At 43.2% G+C, this 26,293-nt stretch overlaps 1 protein-coding gene across 1 annotated transcript in view; it reads right to left on the bottom strand.

Annotated features, from left to right (window-relative positions):
* The window catches only part of LOC136871879 (uncharacterized), a 34,118-nt gene extending 8,331 nt beyond the window's left edge, over window positions 1-25,787 (bottom strand). The window contains exons 1-2 of the mRNA XM_067145538.2: window positions 25,691-25,787; window positions 7,641-7,925 (exon numbers count right to left, since the gene is read on the bottom strand). Of these exons, the coding sequence (XP_067001639.2) occupies window positions 7,641-7,925; window positions 25,691-25,715 (310 nt within the window). The 5' untranslated portion in view covers window positions 25,716-25,787. The remainder of the gene's footprint in view (window positions 1-7,640; window positions 7,926-25,690) is intronic.
* Window positions 25,788-26,293: the final 506 nt, after the last annotated feature.

Below are 26,293 nucleotides of genomic sequence, written 5' to 3'. Positions count from 1 at the left end.
TGGAAATGAGTACACTCAGCCTCGGGAAGTCAACTGAGTAGAGGTGGGTTCGATTCCCACCTCAGTCATCCTGGAAGTGGTTTCCCCACTTCTCCTCCAGGCAAATGCTGGGATGGTACATAACTTAAGGCCACGGCCCTCTCTTCTCTCTTCCTTCCAATCTTCCCATCCCCCCACAAGGCCCCTTTTCAGCATAGCAGGTGAGCCGCAGCGCACAGATGGTCAGATATTGGTCATATTGTGGAGTTGTCATGCGTCCACGACCTTGTACTTTTCCTCCTTCCCAGGTGTATTCCCGACCCAAAGTCTCACGCTCCAGGACACTGACCTTGAGGCGGTAGAGGCGGGATCCCTCACTGAGTTCGTGGGAAAAACCAACCCTGGAGGGTAAACTGATTAAGAAAGAAAGAAGAAAGGTGTGCGAATATCGGAGGGATGCGCGCTTAGTCAGTTATATTTCTTGGCGTTCAAGATGAGTTTCGTTACTTTTATATCAGATAGATTCTTGTACTCTTAAGGCTGAATGAGACCATTTCTAAACACTAGATAGGCCTAATTACGATCGTACGATGAGGCGTGAGTTGAACTTAAACCTAAGACAAAAGATAAATATATACAGTTCAAAAATTAGGGGAACATATTTTTGAACGTATGCCATGCTCCACAAAACAATACCTCACACCCATGTATATTACCAACCAAACCTAATTTCTTTACCATTGAAGTATACAAAGGAATATCGATGAATTCGCGTTCATTTTCAGAACGCAAACGGAAATGTCCAAACAGGGGCGAAAAACGAGTGATAACAGTCCTTCAGGATGGATTTTTATCACAGTTGGAGAGCTTTACTATGGTGTATGTCCTTCAAGAGTATTTATCACAGCTTGGCACCTACGTGGTATGCTCCTTGTAAGTCGACGAAGCTCACGTTGTGTTATCAGGTCCCATTCTTCCATGAGAGCCAGTTCAAGGTCTTGGAGAGTCTGTGGTGGTACAGGGCACCCACGAACACTTCTGTCAAGCCTATCCCACACATGCTGGATGGGATTAAGGTTGGGACTCATTGCTGGCCATTCCATTTCTTGAATGTCCAGTTCTCGCAAGACAGCTCTGGTGATGCGCTCTACATGAGCCCTGGCATTGTCGTGCATGAGTACGAATTCAGGGCCAACACCGTATGGAGCAACCAACACATGCTGTAGCAGTATCTGCTCGATGTACCCCGCAGCGGTAAAATTACCACGGACGACGACAAGATCAGTACGGCCAACAATACTGATGCCACCCCACACCATCACAGAACCTTGTCCGAATCGGTCGCCTTCCTGGACAACATTTGGCATGTATTGCTTACCATATTGCTTACCACGGCGTCTCCATACACTTTGACGTCCATCACGCTATATAAGGGAAATATGGACTCGTCTGTAGACAACACAGGTCTCCATTGGCGAAGATGCCAGTTGACATGGGTACCGGCAGACAGAAGGCGAGCTGCGCGATGTTGCTGCGTTAAACGGGGCACTCGAACATGACGTCTGGGTCGTAAAGACACTTCTATTAATCTGTTTCTTACTGTCTGGTCAGACACCGTGACTCCAGTGACCTTCCTGAGGTCTTTTTGCAGTTCTCTGGTAGTTGCTCAACGACGCCGCAGCGCACAGATGGTCAGATATTGGTCATATTGTAGGGTTGTCATGCGTCCACGACCTTGTCCATCCCTCCTTGTGAACTGGTGTGTCTCATTGCAGCGATTCCACAAGCGGTGAATAACTGACGGAGATACACTGAGATCCACAGCATAACGACGAAAAGTCCATCCTTCCTGGATCAAAGTGACGGCCCTTACGACTTCAACCTCGTTGAGATGTCTCTTGGGATGTGCAGGATTACGTAGAACGTGCTCATATGATCGCAGTAGTCTGTGAACCGCACAACGACACGCGGACGCACCGCTATTCACTTTGTTATGAGTTGTCACCTGACAGTTTAATGCATGGCTACCAGTGGCGGCTCGTGCTGAATAATGTTGGTGGTTCTGCTCTGCGACGCCCAGTCCATTGCAGTAAGTGTAATAGACAAACCTAAATTCGTATTGCATACAGGAAGTGTCAGCTGAGCTCGTGTGAATACGTCCTCCAATCCCGCGGAAACGCTTTTCTCCATGTCCTGTCAGTGTGAAGTTCACGAAAATATACCGAATATAAATATAAAACTGACTTGTACAAAAACAACAATAAAAATTTACAAAAAATAAATCCCCCTTCCGCTTATCGGAAAAAAATGTTGACTTCTCGACACATTCATATTTACAAAGGTTCCGAGACCTGCATACATCTTTGACAGCCGGCTTTCTTAATGGAGGGGGAACATCATCTGAATACACTAGCGTTTCTGTTTTCATTTTCATGACTACCTAACTCGGAAGAATTCATTACCATTACGGAGAAACATAGTCATGACTACTTGTAAGCCTAAGAACTAGCTCATTCGCTTCGTACGAGAGAGAATGTTTTCGGTCGTTGGATAGAATTTTGCTGAAGTCCTGGTCATTTACACAAAAGATAGAAAAATATGCGTACCCCAATCATAAGGTACGTTGTTTGAAGACTTAACATGGACAGTAAATTGATTTTGTGTTACTTAATCACAACCATCCTCTTTTATCACGCATTTATCCTGTATTTAAACTTTTGGGGCTTTCTTTCTACTGAACAGAAGCATCACAACTCTACTGTAGTATGTGAGAATGTTGACATGTAAGAATTTTAAACCATATCAATATCTACACAATTTTAAAAGTTTAAAAGTTCTCTATTTACACTGGTGAGTACAATGGAGGGAGCTATTCCCAAACAACTGATATTTCAACAGGCTCACTCGCTACAGCGACTCTCTCACGGACGGTGGCACTGTCTAGTGTATTATTTACTAACTCTATGGTCACGGGAATAGGCCAGACGTACTGCAAGGCGTGCAGTTCATACAGAACCTTATGGGCGACTCTTAGCCACCTAACGGAAGAAAGCTTTAGTTAAGTGTGCTCTCCTAATATTCTGTCGTTCACAGATCTAAACAGGGTTGCCAGATCACCAGCAGTTGTGTGGGTATCGATCTTTGGCTCGATATACACACTCAATATGAAGGATGGGATCTCTAATCGCTATATATTACATTACTGTATATCTTTCATTGTGGTGGTTCTGCAGCTCTGCAGATCGTATTATGGAGCCGCGCCTGATAGCTACGCCTACAGATGGAGTCTAACTTCGATTTGACATACCCTGAGTAGCTAAGGTCTCAAGGTATTCTATACGACAATTGGAACTCCACCTACCAAATTAACGTTCACATACCAGGCGTTACAAACCATGCTCTCCTAATTTTTTGAACTGTGTATAATTCCTACACTACGAGGTTGTCCACGGGAGAAAATATTATTTTAATTTTCTAAACATTTTTACTGCAGGGGCAGAATATCTTAAAAAATACAAGAAAGAGACAATGCACCTGATAGTGGCCCCTATTAGGGAATCGAAAAATCGGCCTCTAAATCAGTTTATGCCAACAATATTTCTTTTATCTGATGTTTGGATGTAAGTGGGGCTTGAGTTAAAATTCGAAATTATCCACCTGTAGGTGGATTTTCTCTTTCAGATTTTATTGGAAAAGGAAATCCAGTACATGGTGTTGTATTTCTAGTCAAATGGGGTCTAACAATTGCCAATGAATTTTTCAGAGTCCGCTATAGTCTGGATGATACGGTCAGGGGGTTCAGCGTCTCCTTCGGAATTGTCCCTTTAGCACCAATCATAACGCCAATGACTTTCAATTTTGTAATATATAGTATTTCTTTTGAGATCCTCAGTGCATCGTTCATATATGCAAGGCAAAGCAAAGCAAAGCAAAGCAAAGTCACCTCCGTACACGCCATGAAGGCCCTTAGAGGAGTGGAAGGTAAAGGCTTCCACCATTGTTAACCTCGGCACGTGATGGGGTAGAGTGGTTAGCACTACGCCCGGCCGCCTTTGCCCCCAGAAATTAACCTGGTACTCATTTTTGGTGTAGGCTAAGTGAACCTCAGGGCACTATGCACTTCCGGAAGTGGAAATCTCGTTTCTTAAATTTTACGACTTCCTGACGGGGATTCGAACCCACGTCCTTTCGGGCGAACCGAACACGCCTTTACCGCCTCGGCCAGGCAGCCCCTATCGTTCATACACTGACTGACAGAGCAAATGCAACACCAAGAAGGAGTGGTCAGAACTTTATGCCAATTGCAGGGTAGACTGACGTCACTGAGGTATGCTCATGATATGAAATGCGCCGCTGTGCTGCGCACGTAGCGAACGATAAATGGGACACGGCGTTGGCGAATGGCCCACTTCGTACCGTGATTTCTCAGCCGACAGTCATTGTAGAACGTGTTGTCGTGTGCCACAGGACACGTGTATCGCTAAGAATGCCAGGCCGCCGTCAACGGAGGCATTTCCAGCAGACAGACGACTTTACGAGGGGTATGGTGATCGGGCTGAGAAGGGCAGGTTGGTCGCTTCGTCAAATCGCAGCCGATAACAATAGGGATGTGTCCACGGTGCAGCGCCTGTGGCGAAGATGGTTGGCGCAGGGACATGTGGCACGTGCGAGGGGTCCAGGCGCAGCCCGAGTGACGTCGGCACGCGAGGATCGGCGCATCCGCCGCCAAGCGGTGGCAGCCCCGCACGCCACGTCAACCGCCATTCTTCAGCATGTGCAAGACACCCTGGCTGTTCCAATATCGACCAGAACAATTTCCCGTCGATTGGTTGAAGGAGGCCTGCACTCCCGGCGTCCGCGGCGCCGCTCAGAAGACTACCATTGACTCCACAGCATAGACGTGCACGCCTGGCATGGTGCCGGGCTAGAGCGACTTGGATGAGGGAATGGCGGAACGTCGTGTTCTCCGATGAGTCACGCTTCTGTTCTGTCAGTGACAGTCACCGCAGACGAGTGTGGCGTCGGCGTGGAGAAAGGTCAAATCCGGCAGTAACTGTGGAGCTCCCTACCGCTAGACAACGCGGCATCATGGTTTGGGGCGCTATTGCGTATGATTCCACGTCACCTCTAGTGCGTATTCAAGGCACGTTAAATGCCCACCGCTACGTGCAGCATGTGCTGCGGCCGGTGGCACTCCCGTACCTTCAGGGGCTGCCCAATGCTCTGTTTCAGCAGGATAATGCCCGCCCACACACTGCTCGCATTTCCCAACAGGCTCTACGAGGTGTACAGATGCTTCCGTGGCCAGCGTACTCTCCGGATCTCTCACCAATCGAACACGTGTGGGATCTCATTAGACGCCGTTTGCAAACTCTGCCCCAGCCTCGTACGGACGACCAACTGTGGCAAATGGTTGACAGAGAATGGAGAACCATCCCTCAGGACACCATCCGCACTCTTATTGACTCTGTACCTCGACGTGTTTCTGCGTGCATCGCCGCTCGCGGTGGTCCTACATCCTACTGTGTCGATGCCGTGCGCATTGTGTAACCTGCATATCGGTTTGAAATAAACATCAATTATTCGTCCGTGCCGTCTCTGTTTTTTCCCCAACTTTCATCCCTTTCGAACCACTCCTTCTTGGTGTTGCATTGGCTCTGTCAGTCAGTGTATATGGCATTTTTCTTCTCACACACTGATCGAGGCTGCTTTTCATTTTCGAATCTTATAGTGGGATCAATCAACATACCACGCGAATACCAAGGCTGTAGCTTAATTGAGGCTACGGTCGATTCCTTCCATCTCGCCCAGGGCCTCTCAAACGCCCAAAATCTCACGCGTGAAAATCAAGGCGCAAGAGCTCCGTGCTCTGTGCATCAGTTCTACTCGGCTCGGCTCGGACCAACGCTTCGTCTCTGGGCTACTCGGCTAAGCTCAGCTCAACTCGGCTCGGATTTGGAGCGCTACGGAGTAAGTGAAGAAAGGGGGTGACAGGGGGAGCGAGCGAGACAGGCGTGGGGAAAGAGAGAGACAGCGCTATTGCTCCAAATCGAGGAGTGGGGGTCTGCACTCTGGGCAACCAAGCGAAGTCGTCTTTTGCACCGTGCACAGTGCCTTTTCTATTTCCGTTATTTCACAATTTCCAGATCACAGAAGAAAATGTGTATACATTTTCGATTTGTTTATTTTCGTGTCATCATCTTACATTTCATATTTAAAAATTGGGCTAGTGGTCCTAGGAGGACTTTTTAATAGAACTCTGCTACACGGCATATCATTTAAAACTCTTCGTGTAGCGTTCACGCAAATAACCCCTTTACGATATAGCAAGGGATGAGGATCTTAATTTTACCTTTCATTCCTATTAAAATATGTTCATTAACTCATCCAGTGTCCCAAAGAAAATCGATGTGTACCACAAGGGGTGACTCTCTGAAATCACACTTTAGTTTTCTTCTGATTATTGGAGTTACCTTTTCACCCAAACTTTCTTTTTTACATTTCGCTTTACGTCGCACCGAAACAGACAAGTCTTAAGGCAATGTTGGGATAGGGAAGGGCTAGATGAGAAGGAATCCGCCGTAGCCTTAATTAAGCTACAGCCTGGTTTAAAAATGGGAAAACCATCTTCAGGGCTGCCGCAGTAGGGTCCGAACCTGCTATTTCCCGAATGCAAGCTGATATCTACATGACTCACACTGGGTAGTCACTCTCTCGATACCAAACGTTTTTAATGGCCCGACCCCAGTCCCGCATTTCCTTACAGAAGGAAGACAGCGTCATTCAGTATAGGCAGAACATACGAGAAACGTGGACAGTGTTGGCCATTCGAAACTAAATGTGTTTATAATATTTAAAATATTATGAGTAATTTACGTTTCTGTGTAAGTTTTTAGCTAATGCTTTGTGCATGAATGCTTAATGGACGCCGAAAATTCAGGGTGCCTACAACACCGTATGGTAAATAATGTTTTAGGTCGTCTAACATACAAAATCTAAATACTAGATTATTTTCGTTTGTAGGATTTGGTCTCTGTCCGCCTCTGTGGTGTAGTGGTTAGCGTGATTAGCTGCTACCCCCAGAGGCCGGGTTAGATTCCCGGCTCTGCCACGAAATTTGCAAAGTGGTACGAGGGCTGGAACCGGGTCCACTCAACCTCGGGAAGTCAACTGAGTATAGGTGGGCTCGATTCCCACCTCAGCCATCCTCGAAGTGTTTTTGCGTGGTTTCTCAATTCTCCTCCAAGCAAATGCCGGATGGTACCTAATTTCAGGCCACGGCCGCTTCCTTTCCTTCCCCTTGTCTATCTCTTCCAATATTCCCATCCCCCCCCCCCAACAAGGCCCCTGTTCAGCATAGCAGTTGAGGCTGCGTCGGCGAGGTACAGGTCATCCTCCCCAGTTGTATCCCTGACCCAAAGTCTCATGCTCCAGGACACTGTACTTGAGGCGGTAGAGGTGGTATCCCTCCCCGAGGCCGAGGTAAAAACCAACCCTGGAGGGTAAACAGATTAAGACAGATTCGGTCTCTCTTCTACGACTCATGACATCTCCCGAGCAATTCTGGTTACAAGAACTTACTATCAATGAAATATATTAGGGTGTACTGAAATCAGTAGCCAATACTGTATATCAAGTATCTGTGGAATTTGTTAACTTACGAGTCCTCTTGGCGTGATTAAATCTTCTGAGAGCACACACATTCCTGAAAATCTTGGTGTTTCGCTGGTAAACAGCGCAGATTGGCTGGTATTCCGTGTACACCGTATCACAGGTAGTAGCCCTCTGAGGCAGAGCGGCGGTTGGTATGGAACTGTTTCGAGGCTCTCCTGCACGCAGATCGGCGATTAGTATGGAACTGCTTCGAGGCTCTCCTGCTGGATGATCGGCGATTGGCACTACTCCAGCGTCGACGGTTCGAAGGAGGGCGATAGTGCCAATTACAACTGAAACAAACCACAGATATCAGGGAACAATTCTTTGCAGAAATTTGGAGAAATGGATGAAGTTATGTACAGATTTCTATCTAAATGACAAAACATGTTATTCTCTTTTTCTCATATCTCATAAAATTTTGTACTTCTCTAACATGTCTTGGTGGGAGACAGTGAATTGAAAAGCATACCACATCGAGGTAAACGAATTTCCAAAAAACTGAAACACAAACATATGCCCAATTTTTATTTATTTTATTTTTAAAATACTTTTCCTCGGGATATTCCATTTTTAAATAGTGCACTTTTAAAAGGACACCAGGCCTCAGGAGGTTAAGCGTAATATAAATGGCCTCGTCTTTAATTCCTATAACTGCAGGCAATAGAGAGATAACAAGGAATTTTTTAAAAGTAGAAGTACGTCAGTTTATCGGACGGGCTGGTGAGTGTAATAAAAGCTCAGCATGTACAACGGATGATTAATGTCAGACACTGTAGTTGTACATTGAGGTTTGGATCTCAGTTTCTAAATGTGTTCAACATTATTTTTAGCATTACTAGCCGTCGCAAGATGTTGTGGATTAGTTCGCCAACTGACCCCTAATGGGATAAGAATATCTCACCGTAGTGAGTTAACGACTTTTACTCCTGTTGGAACATACTGTATATTTTTACGTATATCCGAACCACCCCACGAGCTCGTCAAGTAACTCGTATAAAGGCCTTCCATTTCCAATGCCTCTTGAAGTCTGTGAGGAATGGAAACTATGAGACGGGTATTGCTGGTTCTTGACAACCTCCTCCCAAACATCAAGGACTAGACCCTAAAGGTCATCTTGGGATCTCGGGAAAGAGTCATGCCAGTTCTCCCTCATGACGCGCTTACTCATCATTGAAATGCATTTAGGACTTATGTACCAATTGTTTACCTAGTCTCAAATTATTTTAAAAAAATGGAATTTTATCGAATAACCCCCATAGTAAATTTTTCCAATATAAACGAATTTTTGCTCCAGTTTGTCCTTTTGAATTACAAATTTATCTACATATATATGATCTTCCCTACTTTTAAAAACCATTCGAGTTTATACTACGTCTACAAATATCACATCTCCTTTGACAGCCTGGAACATACTTCTTAGTCGACTGTCTCATCTTCGTGCTCCCAAGTCTTCCTAGCCCAAAATTTGCAACATATTCTTAATACTACTCTTTCAACGAAAACCACCCAGAAAATATCTCGTGCTGTTTTTCTTTGGATCTTTTCCTGTTCACGAATCAAATAACCCTACTTTAATTGGGGTCTTACCAGTGACTTATACTTCCCCTCCTTCACATCGTTACTACAACCCCTACATACATTCATAACCATACAAAGTGATCTGTAACCTTTATTTACAATCCCGTTTAATGCGATTATTTGCTTGATGATGATGCTTGTTGTTTTAAAGGGCCTAACATCGAAGGTCATCGGCCCCAATGCGTTTATTTCAATGAAGATTCTGGGCGTTTGAGAGGCCCTGATGTAAAGGAGAATGCGATTATTTCAAAGAAGATTTTCCTTTACATCAGGGCCTCTCAAACGCCCAAAATATCACGCGTGCAAACAGCGTGCAGAGTTCCTGTGCACAGTGCATCGGTCCCGCTCGGCTCGGTTCGGACCAAAAAGCGTTATCTGTGATTTCATTTCTTTACTCATATCATGTATGTTTATACACCTCAAAAGAAGTTCGGGTCTCCCTATACGGTGTACTGGTTAGTGTGATCAGCTGCCACCTCCAGAGGCCCGGGTTCGATTCTTGGTTTTGCCACGAAATTTGAAACGTGGTACGAGGACTGGAACGGGGTCCACTCAGCCTCGGAAGTTCAACTGAGTAGAGGAGGTTCGATGCCCACCCCCCCTGCCACAGCCATCCTCGAAGTGGTTTCCAGTAATTCTACTTCTCTTCCAGACGAATGTCGGGATGGTACCTACTTAAGGACAAGGCCGTTTCCTTCCCTCTTCCTTGTCTATCCCTTCCAATATTCCCATCCCCCCACAAAGTCCCTGTTCATCATATCAGATGAGGCTGCCTGGGCGAGGTACTGGCCCTCCACCCCAGTTGTATCCTGCGTCCCAAAGTCTCACGCTCCAGAACACTGCCCTTGAGGCTGTAGAGTTGGGATCCATCGCTGAGTCCGGGGGGGAAAACCAACCCTGGAGGGTAAACGGATTAAGAAAGAAAGAAAGAAAGACAATCTTTTTTTCCCTTTTTTTCTCCCTTCTGAAGGTTGTCCCTTCTTCACTCTTTATCGTGTGTGGCCTCCTTAAGCACTGTTCAGGTCTCTAAAACGCTGTGGCATGCTAGCAATCAGTACACTGACGTCATCTTGAGCAAGAATGCTCCATTCCATCTGGGAAAATCTAATGAGGTCTGGGAGTATTTGTGGAAGTTGTGGACGATCAAATACAGCCGTTTTCAACTTGATAAATTCGTGCTCAATGGAGTTCATATTCGGTGAATCTTCTTCTTATTTTTTTACCGCTCTTCCCACACCTGTGGGGTCATGGATGTGAATGCGAATTTGACCCTGTTTTTCGGCCGGATGTCCTTCCTGACACCATCCCTATGTGGAGAGATGTATTCACGATTACGTGTTTCTGCGGTGGCTGGTAGTGTGGTGTGTTTTCTGAATATCACGGGGAGAGTGTTGGAACAAACACAAAATCTCAGCCAGAAGAATTAATCAGTCGCGATTAAAATCCCCGATCCAAACGGTAATCGAACCCGGGATCTTCTAAACCGAAGGGCTGAACGCTGACCATTCAGTCAATGAGTCAGACTCCTATCCAGTGAATAAGCTCGCCAGTTCATATGGATGGTACCCGCCACTCTCATAGAGTTCCTCAATCATGCATGCACCTCGATTTGGGTGAGCATTGTCGTCGACGGAAATTAATTCAGCACCACGTTCATCCCTAAAGGACAGTACACGTTGTCGAAGAGCTTCATCAGTATACCGCTGGGCAGTTAACGCCCCTCCATGCATAATTTCACCCCAAGACATTACACCACTACCTCCAAATACATGCTCGTCTTGAACATGCTGGTACTTTCCACCACGATTTTTACGTCTCCACACCCATTGCCGTCGTTTATCTGGGCTACAAACATGACATTACGCCATTCGTCGAACCCTCAAATACGATGTTTTATGGTTCAACTTATCTTCTCAACATGACGACGATTATCTAGTGGAACACGTCAAATCGGTCGAAATGACTTTAACTGGGCACTGAGCAGTCGATTCCGACTGCGTACAGCTTTTGCAGTTACACGGGCTACGGTTTGTCATCGAAAAGTGATTTCGTTGAGCAGTCGAAGTTGTTCTCTGCGCTGTTACGCGGGTATACCGATCTTGACGTGGCGTTGTCGCTTTCGGTCGACCTTCCCTCGGTCTATCATTCACGCTTTTTCACGCTTTTGACACTGTACTTTGTGTAACCCCTACGATGCCTGATACTGCTGATTGCCTCCGTAGCGTAACGGTTAGTGTTATTAACTGTCGTAGGAGGGCTGGTATGTGGTTCGAATGGTACACGCAGCTCACCTCCATTGGGGGTGTGCCACAAAAGAGCTGCACCACCTCGGGATGAGGGCACGAGTTTCACTGGTGGTTGTGTATGTACACTGTGAATCAGTATCACAATTGGGTCTCGGTCAAAGTGGGAAATACGCATTGAAAATGAAACACAAACACTAACTAAAGTCCGTACTGTATTGTATACACTACCGGTACTAGCAGTCTTCATCTGAAATTGTATATAGTTTACCTCAGACTCAAGACAGACCGTAAGAAGCGACATCTGCTGTATTGTAATACAAGAAACTGAATTACTTGTGTGTATACAGTGCTCTCTACCACTTACAACAGGAGTACTCACGCCTTAATGTGCTTAATCCCTCGATATTCCAAATCTTATGAGGTGTGCATACATGATGAGTCACCTAAAATTTGCAACCCAAAATTTTTAAAATGAAAGGTGCCATTGATGTGCTGTTTTCACAGAAATTAAGTGTAACCAAGTGATCATATTAATTGTAGCCCATTCACAGATTTTAACAATTATTTGAGTGTATATTATTATAGAAAATTACGTTTTCAAGTGGAACAGTGCCTATTCACATTAAAAAATAAACTAGAGTTTATCGTAGTTTGAAAACGGAAAATTCCGGCAATATTGTCTGCTCCATTCTACTGCTTAGTTACGAGGCTATGGCGTTCTTATGTTTGTTTCCTTCACAGCACACTGATTTCATTACGACTTCCTACTCAGTAGTACGACGTGGTGGAAAATGGTATTTACCAATGCTGAATATGCCGACTTGTTGATGGTGTATGGAGAATGCCGTTCGTTCTAGTGCTCTGTAAGCGGAACGATATCCCAAATGATGTCACCCATCTCGACAATTATTTGTGAAACTTTTCAACCAATTACGTGATACTGGAAATATAACACCCATAAAACATAACAGAAACAAACAACTGACTGGAGAAGAAGGTGAAATTAATGTCGTAGTTGCTGTACATCCGCACTTTAGTTCCCGTACAACCGCACGAGGAAGTGGCACGAGTCAGGCATGTATACTACGCGTTCTCCACCGCCGTAAGTTCCATCCGTATCATGTCTCTCCAGCAGAAACTGCATGGAAACGATTTTGAGAATCTTGTTAACTTTTGTACATGGGCATTAAGACAAGATACACTAAATTTATCATATATTTTATTTAGTGATGAAGCAACATTTACAAGTCATGGCCAAGTATAGCCCCACTGATCTCTATACCTGGATGGCTGGTAGCTTGGGTAGCAGTAAGCCGAATAGAAGATGACTGGCGTAGTAAGATGGCAGCGAGTGCATGGTGCAATAGATCACGAGGAGCGCGCTTGCTTTGTTTATGCTTAGTTCAGTGACACCAGGCCTCTTGATTGTAGTTCCACGAGTGTTCTGTGCTTTGTTATTGCAGAGTAAATAGTAGTGTATTTTACGAATCTAGGTTCGTTGCCTTGTAGTATACTTGTGGATTACAAGATTCAATTTAAATATGTACGTGTTTATCTGAAATATGAATGAAGAAACATTCTACGGGGTATTAACATACCGCAGTGTTCAGCTTATGGATGTACAAACAGAACCGATCAGGAGAAGGAGAAATCATTTCATCGGGGAGTTTTATACTGTACATAAGAATCTCCCTAGGGTAGTGTTTTGAGTTTTAGGTTTATTGTATCTTATTTCGCATATTCTGGGAGCAAAATGGCAATTAATTTTTGTAGGTTTCCTTTCTCGAGACCCGAACATTTAAGATCATCGATTAGGAGTATCAGGCGGGAGAATTGGGAGCCTTCTAAAAGAGCTGTTCTCTGCTCGGATCACTTAGATGAAGACTGTTTTGATAGAAATGGACAAATTGTACACCTTAGAAGTGATGTACAGCCAACTGTTTTCAATTTTACTGAACATTAACTGCAAGTAAAGATTTACTTATATTTTTTATTTCTCATAATTAAACTGACGGTTTCGATGAAATAATTGACGTGACCTTATAACAATCTTATAAAATTAAGTGTGGAGGAATTCTAGACCTTATTTACATCAGTAATAATTATGGGTTTCAGACACTGGAGTGGTGGGAGAAGGGAAAGTGTGGTGGGTGTTTGGGGCTATCCCATTATACTATTCGTGGTATTTGGGACTCTTTTAACTGGTGTTACATATTTCTGATGATGACTATCAATATCGCTTTGCTAGCTGAATTTAATTAAAGAGGTCTCTAATAGTAAATTAAGCTGCATGTAATATGATATATTGACTAGTTTTGAATATTTGCTGGTTTTATAAATGTGTACATTTGCTTCAATGATATTTTAATTTGATAATATGCGCGTTATTTCATGGAAACAGGAAACAGAAATTCATTATCAAGCACCGATTACGATATGTCGAATATAGGCCTGTATAGTGAGCTACGTTTGTAGGTACATCATTTTAAGAATGCATAATTTCGTGGCATACATGTATACAATTTACAGCAATGTTTCCAGAAACTGATTTTCACTCGTATTGTGTTACCGATCGCTAATTGCATGTATTCAGCACCTAAGTTAATATTTGTCGGCCGTTACTATACACTCATGTTTATTGCTATCCCGGAGATTTACTGAGTTCGGAATGACGTGTCAGTGATCCCAATGTCCTTATGCTTTGAGTGAACATGTCTCTATATTTTTAAATATTCCAATGCGCCATTAATTGTGACTTAAAATTGACTATATTATCATTGCTTCCCCATAAGGAGAGCTCTAGGTTGGGTACGCCAACATGGCGAACCGCGCGCTCAACATGGTGTACTTTCTCCTGCAGCGGAGACCTGCCATCAGCGATCCATGTATAGAGATCAGTGATAGCCCCAGAACATACGCTATTGGTCCTTAAACAATCCCCATTGGCTTCGTCAGGTGGAACGTCAGGGTCCATGGAGTTTAAATTTGTGGTGTGGGATAGTGAACCATCAGTTCATGGGCCATTTTTTAATAGAAGGAACACTAGATTCTAAAATGTATCTCATCCTCCTAATAGGCCAACTTCCACAGATGTTAGGAGACGTTCCACTGCAGAGTAGGAGGATTAGCATGATGGCTGTCGAGCGCATAGTGCACAATGTACTACAGCTTGTCCTTACTGATTGTTGGATGATGTGACCTATTGAAACCGTACAGTGTCCTGTACAGCTCATGGGAATAATATGGGCCTTTATACTCCATTAAAATTACTCCTAAAGGTCGCGTCATTGGTAGCAGTATGGGCGAAGGGGATCGAGCGGCGTTCTGCCAGAATGGAACCCGCGAAAAGAGCGCCTGCGAACAAAGGGAGGACAAAGCAACAGCCAAGCCCCCGCGGAAATACGCTCTCAACTTAGAGAGAGAGATAGAAGGGGACGCGATGCTGGAGTAGTCAGATACGCCCCGAGGTGTGGCCTAGCTTCCCAGAGTTCCAAACGAACATAAGGAACTTCCGGTTTTTTATGCACGTGTCACGGGTGCCAACATCGGACTTTGGCGCGTAAACAATGGAATGATATTTTAATCCAGACATGGGAAAATTATGTGAGACACACCATTGAATAGAGCGGAATTTTCTGCGTTCCCCAGACTAAAAATATGTAATAACTTATGCAGGGGAAGAAATGAGGTCACCAGCTGTCAAGATGTAACATATCGCTAACACATGTGGATACAGCGGCGTCACCCAAGCCAAGATTCGCGCTCAAAGTTAACTCCACCTCCCGAGGGACGCTATGAATTAATCAAAGGCGGGAAGCAAATTACATAAAAACTGCTGATCGTAGGTCCAGCACGCCTGGCTCAAATGAAAGAGGAGACAGAGGGCTACAAGATGCAATATTTAAATATCGTCAATTCTTGGTACGAAAGGAGCTCTTGTTCTTAATGAACCGTGAACGTTGACGCCCCCAAGCTTCCGGCGGGCAAGATGATATAGGCCGAGCAGGCCATTGGAGAGACAGTTATTCTTTCACGGGTCGTGAGACGGACACTGCGTCCCGCGGTGCTCCAGTTACAGTCAGAAACCCTTGTACAAAAGCCTTTGTGTAGTGAACGGGAGGCCAAACGAGCCTAGGTGAATTGTTTCTGTGCTGCGTGTCAAACTAGTAAAAACCGCGAGCATAATTTTCGAACAAGTATTAGAATTCGGCTGAGAAACTGCCGGTTTAATGAGTCAGTGAAATTCATAATTAGGTATCACCCAAAGTGTTACTTTGAATCAGGGGCTCGAGTCTTGTGAGCCACCCGATTCTTACTGTGAACGCGCCCGCTGTGGTTTGAAAGACCGTCTTATTCGTGGGTGTAAACTCTGAAATAGAGGACGTGTGACGAGTGTAAAAGTGTACCCATCTTGGATTACTGTAAGATTTCAGCTGTGACGAGTCCCCCAGGATGTCGGACTTGTATGGACCAGGGATGAAGGACTGCACGCCCGCCACCTACCGAGTGGTCATGGAGTACTAAGAACTTCACCATGGGTCTCCCGTGGAAGGATAAACAACGGCCACCAAACAGATGAGTGATGTCCAAATTTAATTTCTAAGCATGACATAACCCGGGGATAGGATTAGCGTTCTTTTGTAAATATCAAAATGTTGTAAGTTAATGCATGTCCTAGATGGAAATTTTATTGATTTTTATAATGTTGAAGTAAAATTCAAGGAAGCTAAATTCCCGGACGACTCATATTTCTTTCTTAATGATTAGCTTATCGTGAGGGTTATATTTTTAGTAATATGTAGAATGTCCTAGCAAATATGGGAACAAGGTTAGGAGAATATTTGAGTTTCCCGTAGGGGCGGTTGGAAAAATAGTGCTGGCAAGCAGGGAAACATGTCGAAATATTGGTAGTCACTGTCCCACGAGGTTGTCAAATATGCCAGGGAAACTCATGGGTCAGTCAGACAATGCATGCCTAGCTTACAGATATAATCAGTGCATGGACTGCAAGAAAGAAGAAAATCCCGACCGGGAGAGGTACATATTGTGTGATTTAGATAAGTGTGAGGGACCATGTGCAAGTCTCCCGTGATTTTTGATTAATTGGCCATAATGGTTTGGAGTGTTTTCTTTTAATCTATAGCCGGGGTAAGGCCCAGAGGCGGGAGTCCCTAATCTTTGGTCAGAAGGTTTAGATATAAATGTATTGATGTGGTATGAACGAGGAGCCATGAGAGCCAGAGGCCCAAGGGAAGAAGATACGCGATATGAGACGTAGTGAGAAGGCCGAATAGGAATTTACGATGAGATGATTGAGAAGTGATCGTGCCCCAGTCTCAGTGATAATAATGAGAGAGAATAAAAGAGTATTTTATGGGAATTCCACGATAATATAAATAAGCAAATGAAAGGGGCCAAGGATGTGTCCCCGAGACGAGAGGGTGAACGTTTGAGGGAGAGAAGAATCTGAATGGCCGGGCGAAGTGAATGGCCGGCCTTCCTTGTTGTGAATGTCTAGCTCTCGCCCTCGTGACAATAGGGTCCCGTATCCCATTGTGTTAGGGCTTGGAGCCCGGGTCTGCCCGCGTTCTTTTGTTTGGGTTAAATGGCTTAGCTAAGAATACTTGTATAATGATAATATCACGGTAACTTCTTTTAAAGGTATTTAATACATGAGTAGGGATCCCCCCGATATCCGGCGATATGAGAGTAACTATTCTAGGGATCTACAGAAACCCACAGTACCTCTCGGTCGGGAGTCTGCCAGTTCGACTCCGGATTATGGTGGCGCCTTGGGCGAGCTGCTCCAAGCTTGCGCTGTGGGCCGGAGACAGTGATAACCATGCTGTTTCTTTTCTAGGAATGGTTCTCCTGTGTGCATGAATTGTATATATCCATATATTTTGTGTATGTTTCGTAATTATGTGCACATATTTTTGAGTTCAAACAGAACCTATGTGCACGTTGTGTGGTCTTGGTGATAGATGAGTAGTCCGGGGTTTAGCAAAAATGGTATTTGTGTTTGTTTGTGCATTATGCAAATGTGTCTTTTAATATGATATTATGTAGTGTAGGCCCCGGTTATGTTCGTGCTTAGAACAGCTAGTAATATTTGTGTATAGGGACATCAGTTCATCTCACGGTGTGATCGACAGAAGAATGTACAAAATTCATGAACGGTATGAATTAACGAGGAAAAATGAACGATAGCAAGTCGCGAAACCTCAATCATACCGTTGGGCAAACGACGCCCATGGGCGATTCGTACTTTAAAATGATTATTATTTTCTTTTCCTCCCATATGTGGAGAGTCATTGTATAGAGCTGTGTCAACTTTTTTTTTTAATTGTCATTTTGAATAAATTTGTATTCGTAACCCCTACTTTATGATTCTTGTCATTTGTAGCAGTGTTAAGCAGTATCCAATAGGCATTTGAACCCAGAGATCCTACTTTCATATTATAGACATAAGACTCCATCTTAAGTATTTGTTGTTTTTGTTTTTCTTTGAACGTACCACTTCCCCAAGTGCTCAGGCTGCCGGGCCGGCACAGAAAGTAGGAAGGGGAGCGGTTCGAAGCTCGTTAAGCAATTCGACCCGCTCTTCAATCAAATCTCATCCGTGGGTGTTTACCCCATTACGTGGAGGCATTCTTATGCGTGGGTCATCCATTCGAAGCCCGGTAGGGTGTACTATACTATCTGCGCACTTTTTAGCGATAGATTTACACCCTAGTGCTGAAGCGGTCGACCTCGGCAATCTTCGAGATTCGTACTGGCAATCTTTGAAACACAAACTATAAATCGCTGTGCGACATCTGGCGTACACTTTACGTACTAGTACTGTTGTTATTTACACAGCAAAGCCAAACTATAGAATTCACTCTAGGAATAAGATTTGCGTCGAGAAATGTTATATAATGTGTGTGTGTGACACAGTTGTTGGCCTAAAATAACAAAGATTCAGAAAATTCTTATCGATCGATCATATTATCGATTCAATTCAGATTTCATTTCCATTCAGTTGGCAGTACTAACGGAATCGGAAGTGCTCCCTCCTTACTCATCAAACCCGTACACAAATCTATTGCTAAAAAGTGCGCAGATAGTACCTTGGCCGGCCTGTTCACTAGATTTGACCCCTTTAGCTTTTTTCTCTGGGGAAAGATAAAAGACACTGTTTACAAGAACATACCGAGTACACCAGATGATATTAAACTACATATTACTGATGACTGCGCTGAAAATTCTGATGAAATGTTGGAATGTATGCGTCAATCTTTTCATGGCAGACTGGAAGCTTGTATTGAAGCTAGTGGTCATCATTTTGAATACAACCTTTGTAGGTAAATTATTTTTCTTCTTCAAAATACATTTTTTCTTAATTTCGTGCTGACACATTGAGCAGACCACTGCCAGTATCAACAATTTTCAATCTACGATAGCCCGTAAACTATTTGTACTAGAATCCTGAAAAATCACCATTGATATTATAATTTATTCTAGTTTTATATTACTAATGTCAATAAGCACTGTTTCATTTGAAAAATGAAACTTTCTAAAATAAATACATATTCTAATACATTTGTGTATGGGCTACAATTATGAGCCCTTGGTTACATTCCATTTCTGTGAAAAAAAGCACGTCAGTAGCATCTTCCATATCAGAAATATTTGGGGTGCAAGTTTTAGGTGATTCGACCTGCATATATACGTATAACCAGTCTGGGTCACTTAGCTGCCAGCTTGTATTCGGGAGATAGTGGGTTCTTACCCCACTGTCGGCAGCCCTGAAGATGGCTTTCCGTGTTTTCCCATATTTACACCAGGCAAATGATGGCGTTGTTCCTTAATCAAGACCACTGTCGCTCCCATCATCTCCATAAGACCTACTGTAACTACAGCACTTTGAACCAAGAATTCGTTCTACTATCAATTCTCGCTGTGGCCCGATTTGGTTGCCAGTATAATCTACCCCTGATACAACTTGTGTCAAATTCAGTAAAAAAAATACATTCTCAGGACTAAAATCAAAAGTGAGTGTAACGAAGAAGGTAAATAACGACTTCAAACCCATGGACGGTGCCACCACGCAGAAATCTAGCCTATATATTAAAAGAATTTATGAAAACTTAAGTCAGTCAGTCCGGCCATTCTATCCGGTCGATTTCCTTCATATTTTTTTAAACTAAAAGGTATTCATGCACAAATTTGTCATCCGGTACTATAAATGACTTAACTTCCGCCTTCCTCAAATTATTTGATTTTATCAATTTTTTGTATTTTTGAAGCAATCATATCTTTGGTTTTAATTGAGGTACAGAGTTAGTTTTGGCCTAAGAACACTCAGTGGATCAAGCTATTTCATTTCAGCTCTTAACTATTCAAATTTGTTGATTCTGAGGAAAGTTATGAGTGCACATTCAATTTGATGTCTCTTTTCTTCAACATTTTTTCTCTTTGAAGCAACCATATCTTTCGTTGTAATTGAGGTACGCCATTCGTTTTGGCCTAAACACGCTCAGTGGATCAAGCTCTTTCTTTCGAGGTAATAACTACTTAAATTGGTAGATTCTGAGAAAAGTTATGAGTATATTTGTCTCCACGACAAAGATCTTTGAAGTACTTTTTAACAGTGCTTCCGAGGAACGTTTAATTCAAATTCTTTGTGTGATGTATTTTCAAGTGTTTTGTTGACATAATAATACATTCCCTTACCACCGGATCATGTGCTTTATTTCATTAACTCGAAACTGTGCAAATACATCCGTGAGGATAGTAACGAACAACACCATACATTGTACATTGCGGGCGGAGCCAGCGGGAAACTGCTAGTCTATATATTAAAAATATTGATGAAAACTGAAGTCAGTCAGTACGGCCATTCTATGCCGTCGATTTCCTTCATTTTTTTTAACTGAAAGGTATTCGTGCACAGATTTGTCATCAGGCACTATAAATAATTTAACTTTCGCCTTCCTCAAATTATTTGATTTTTCAATGTTTTGTCTCTTTGAAGCTATCATATCCTTGGCTCTAATTGAGGTACGGAGTTCGTTTTGACCTAAGAACACTCAGTGGATCAAAATCCTTCATTTCAGCTCTTAACTATTCAAACTGGTTGATTCTGAGGAAAGTTATAGTGCACATTCAATTTGACGTCCCATTTCTTCAACATTTTTTCCCGTTAAAGTAATTAAATCTTTCGTCCTAATTAAGGTACGTTTTGGTCTAAAAACACTCAGTGGATCAAGCGCTTTCTTTTGAGGTAGTAACTACTTAAATTTCTAGATTCTGAGAAAAGTTATGAGTACATTTGTCTGCATGACGAAGATATTTGACGGATGTTTTAACAGTCCGGCGCGTAGTGTTGTTCCAAGGAACGTTTTAATTCAATTTCTTTGTGTGATGTATTTTCAAGTGTTTTGTTGACATTATATTACATTCTATTACCACAGCAGATCATGTGCTTTATTTCATTAACTCGAAACTTTGCAAATACATCCGTGAGGACAGTAACCAACAAACCAGGCGAGTTCGCCGTGCGGTTTGAGGCGCGCGGCTGTGAGCTTGCATCCGGGAGATAGTGGGTTCGAATCCCACTGTCGGCAGCCCTGAAGATGGTTTTCCGTGGTTTCCCATTTTCACATCAGGCAAATGCTGGCTGGGGCTGTACCTTAATTAAGGCCACGGCCGCTTCCTTCTAACTCCTAGACCTTTCCTTTCCCATCGTCCCCATAAGACCTATCTGTGTCGGTGCGACGTAAAGCAAAAAAAGAAAAAGTAACGAACAACACCATACTTTGTACACTGCGGGCGGAGCTAGCGGGGAATCTGCTAGTCTATATATTAATTTTTTTATGAAAACTAAAGTCAGACAGCCCGGCCATTCTATCCGGTCGATTTCCTTCATTCATTTTTAATTGAATGATTTATGCACAGATTTGTCATCAGGTACTATAAATCACTTAACTTCCGCCTTCCTCAATTTATTTGATTTTATCAATTTTTTTGTCTCTTTGAAGAAGTCATATCTTTGGTTCTAATTAAGGTACGGAGTTCGTTGTGGCCTAAGAACACTCAGTGGATCAAGCTGTTTCATTTCAGCTCTTAACTATTCAAATTGGTTGATTATGAGGAAAGTTATGAGTGCACATTCAATTTGACGTCTCATTTCTTCAACATTTTTTCTCATTGAAGCAATCATATCTTTCGTTCTAATTGAGGTACGCAATTCTTTTTGGTCTAAAACACCAGTGGATCAAGCGCATTCTTTTAAGGCAACAATTACTTAAATTGGTACATTCTGAGAAAAGTTATGAGTACATTTGTCTCCATGACGAAGATCTTTGAAGGACTTTTTAACAGTTCGGCGCGTAGTGCTGTTCCAAGGAATGTTTAATTCAATTTATTTGTGTGAAGTATTCCCAAGTGTTTTGTTGACATAATATTACGTTCTATTCCCACAACAGATCACGTGCTTTATTTCATTAACTCGAAACTTTGCAAATACATCCGTGAGGATAGTAACGAACAGCGCCATACTTTGTACATTGTGGGCGGAGCCTGCGGGAAACTGCTAGTAATCATGAAAAGCAAGGGAGGTGTAGAATGGATGAGAATTTTTGAGGTTTTAGATGATGCCAAATATATCTATGAAAATGTGCAAAAGAGCGATGAAGTATGTAACAAAAGCAATGTTTCAATTTTTTGAAGACTCTGATGTAGGAGAAATGGCGTAAAAAGTGGATAAGTATTGGTGTCTCCAACTCTATAAAACAAGAATCATATTTTCTTTCATTTCTTGGTTTCTTTCATATTCGTAAGGAGTGTACCAGTACATGCCAACACCTGCAAGAATGATGTACTGTAATAGTTTAATTGCAAAATTACTATGTTTAATTGATGACAAAACCAAGATAATTCTTGCAGTGCCAAAATTATTTAAAAAAATGTCGTACTAATATTTTGGGTCCCGGTCTAAAGCCAAGTATAATGGCCGAAAATAGTTTTCTGTGTCTCATGAAAAAATTCACAAAGCATGGTTTGCAGAAATGGTCCTCAATTGTAGGCCTACGTTTTGCAAACACTTTAGTAGATCCCACAACACCACAACTAAAACAGTTACTAAACACACAACCATTTATGTCTAATAACCTAAACTGTATTGACGCTCTAAAAGGAATAATAAACAACAATAAAACAGTTCCAAGTTGAATGTATTGTAACTACTGTATGTACACGTGCTTACCTAAGCTATCTTGACCACTGAGTATATGTCGGTCAAGGTTGGCGGTGACTGATGTAGTTTGAGACGAAACACAGATAGAAGCTGTCTCATCTTCCTTCACATTATAAGCACAGCTTAACGAAAAATAATTATTTACGCCCAGTAACCAACAGTTTCGTATAGAGATCGGCAGTATTCGGAGTGCAAATTACTGTCTAGCAGGTGAGGCCGCATGGGCGAGATACATGTCATTCTCCCCAGTTGTATCCCCCGACCCAAAGTCTGAAGCTCCAGGACACTGCCCTTGAGGCGGTAGAGGTGGGATCCCTCGCTGAGTTCGAGGGAAAAGCCGACCCTGGAGGGTAAACAGATTAAGAAGAAGAAGAATAATACCGGGCGAGTTGGCCGTGCGTGTAGAGGCGCGCGGCTGTGAGCTTGCATCCGGGAGATAGTAGGTTCGAATCCCACTATCGGCAACCCTGAAAATGGTTTTCGGTGGTTTCCCATTTTCACACCAGGCACATGCAGGGGCTGTACCTTAATTAAGGCCACGGCCGCTTCCTTCCAACTCCTAGGCCTTTCCTATCCCATCGTCGCCATAAGACCTATCTGTGTCGGTGCGACGTAAAGCCCCTAGCAAAAAAAAAGAATAATAATAAGAAAAACTAGCCTCATTAATGGAGCCGGCTTCCGATAACCTGTATCATTTCTTGTAATTTCGGACCCAATTACTGCCAACAAGAACTGAAAGTCATGTGGGGACATTCTGAAGAAAATTTTGAAAGCCTGCTACATCATAAATTAAAAGTTCTGACATAAGTGCTCTATCCAAACTTAATTCTAAACGCTTAACTTTGGTGTGGACTAGCCATTAAAACTCAACCCCCCTCCCCTCACACACATCATTTATCCCAATCCGTCGGGAGAATGGGAAATTCGAGTTTGAATCGCGAGTTAATCACATTTTCAGTCTTTTCACCCTGAATATCTTGTTATATATTTAAACAGGAAAACAGGACAATCCTCAGCCTGTTTCCAGTCATTCGAACGGGTCAGGAATGGAATGAATGAAGTCCCCGTTTAGCGGCGAGGATAGGAAATTGCGCCGGCTGCCGAAGCCTGTCGCACTCCTCTGGGGGCAATGATTAATGATTGAGAGATGAAGTGAAATGATATTGGAGAGTGTCGCTGGAATGAAAGATGATAGGTAGAACAGGAGTCCAGGAGAATAACCTCTCTCGCCTCCACTTTGTTCAGCACAAATCTCGCATGGAGTGACCGGAATTTGAACCACGGAACCCAGCGATATGAGGCCAGCGCGCTGCCGCCTGAGCCACAGACGCTCATCTTTAAACAGAAATGAGTTAAAATTGTAGGGTGCCAACAAATATTTTTTTATCTTTTGAAACTATTCTTAACATATTTTGATGTAAGTGATCGTTCTTTTCGAACGATGTAGTCAGTTGCATGTACGTCTAACCCATAGTCCCGTTTCTTGATGCGGGATCGGGGATGAGGTGAGATGAATTCACAAGGCATGTTTTACGCCCGGATGCCCCTCCTGACGCCAGCCTCAGTTGAGCTAATGAAGATAAAATGAGTGATGATGAGGGCGTGGAAGGAATCGACTGTGGCCCATGAATAGGAACTGTCCTGGTATTTTCCTGGATGTGAAAACGTGAAACCATAGGAAACCATTCTCAGGATAGCCGACCGTGGGTTTCGAATCCACACGTCTCCCGAATGCAGAGCTTGGCATGGCCACTCCGCTCGGTGAAATATCTAGTAAATTATAAAACGAAATAAATTACATAGATATAATTAAATAAATAAATAAACAAATAAATAAGTAAATAAATAAATAAATAAATAAATAAATAAATAAATAAATAAATAAATACACTGAAAATAATATCTCTGAAAATAAAGATAGGATGTAAACATTTTAACACCTTACAAGCGCATGCACTGCGCACGGTGCAAAAGACGACTTCGCTTGGTTAACCAGAGTGCAGAACCCCACTCCTCGATTTGGAGCAATAGCGCTCTCTCTCTCTCTCTTTCCACACGCCTGTCTCGCTCGCTCCCCCTGTCTTCCTCTTCCTGAATTGCTCCGTAGCGCTCCAAATCATAGCCGAGTTGAGCCGAGCTTAGCCGAGTAGCCCAGAGACGAAGCGTTGGTCCGAGCCGAGCGGGACTGATGCACAGTGCACGGAGCTCTTCCGCCTCGATTTGCACGCGTGAGATTTTGGGCGTTTGAGAGGCCCTGCCTTACAACATTGCACGAAGAAACTAATAATAATGTTATTGGCTTTACGTCCCAGTGACTACTTTTACGGTTTTCGGACACGCTGACGTGCCCGAATTTAGTACCGCAGGAGTTCTTTTACGTGCCAGTAAATGTACCGACATGAGGCCAACGTACACTATTTGAGCCCTTTGAAATACCACCGAACTGAGCCAGGATCGAACCTGTCAAATTGGGGTCAGAAGGCCAGCGCCTCAATCGCCTGAGCCACTCTGTCCAGCTTTCCCTTGAAGAAACTTTTTTTGTTTTTTTTGTTTTGCTATTTGCTTTACGTTGCACCGACACAGATATGTCTTACGGCGACAATGGGATAGGAAAGGCCTAGGAACTGGAAGGAAGCGGCCGTGGCCTTAATTAAGGTACAGCCCCGGCATTTGCCTGGTGTGAAAATGGGAAACCACGGAAAACCATCTTCAGGGCTGCCGACAATGGGGCTCAAACCCACTATCTCCCGATTACTGGATACTGGCCGCACTTAAGTGACTGCAGCTATCGAGCTCGGTCTTGAAGAAACTCTTCGGGCATATTTTCTGATTCAAAAATAAGAATTAAGAACAAAAGTGGTTGTTATTTCGATTAAAATAGCCTTGAACTCAGCACTTTAAACTCTGCGCTGTGTTAACTGTCCCTTTATTGAGATTTGCAAGAAAGAACTTAAGTCTAATATTGGGTACCGGTACTTCAAAATCATACCTGCAATTACAAACAGTTTGTTCATCCTGGTGGTTGTTGTTGGTCTATTCAGCTGATTATGGTTCCTTTCTGAATTCAGGTCACTTTATATACCTGGGTGGGACAAGAAACGAGAATAAACGTGCCAGATCTTCAGCGTGCTTGAATCAAAATGTGGTTATCAGCACTCCAAATGACTGACTGTGACTAGTAAGAAAAAGTTACTCACTCCCAGTACAGAAGTGTGTTACTGAGGTCAAGCGATAATAACTCCTTATTTACGAGTTGATATTATTGTTTTTGCTGTTGTTGTTGTTGTTGTAATTTATTTTAGTACCAAGAGACATCATTCACTGTTTCCTTGTGCATTTATAGTAGTTGACTTTTTTTTTTTTTTTTTTTTTTTTTTTTACAGGTTGCTTTGCGTCGCATCGACACAGATAGGTGTGACGGCGACAATGGGATAGGAAAGTGTAAGGAGTGGAAAGGAAGCGGCCGTGGCCTTAATTAATTTGCCTGGTGTGAAAATGGGAAACCACGGTAAACCATCTTCAGTGCTGCCGACAGTGTGGTTCGAACTCCTGGATGCAAGCTCACAGCTGAGCACCCCTAACCGCACGGCCA

This window comes from Anabrus simplex, chromosome 4 (assembly GCF_040414725.1).
Source record: "Anabrus simplex isolate iqAnaSimp1 chromosome 4, ASM4041472v1, whole genome shotgun sequence".
NCBI classification, from domain to species: Eukaryota; Metazoa; Arthropoda; class Insecta; order Orthoptera; family Tettigoniidae; genus Anabrus; species Anabrus simplex.
The sequence above is the reverse complement of the archived record's forward strand: the minus strand, read 5'-3'. Positions and strand labels throughout refer to the sequence as shown.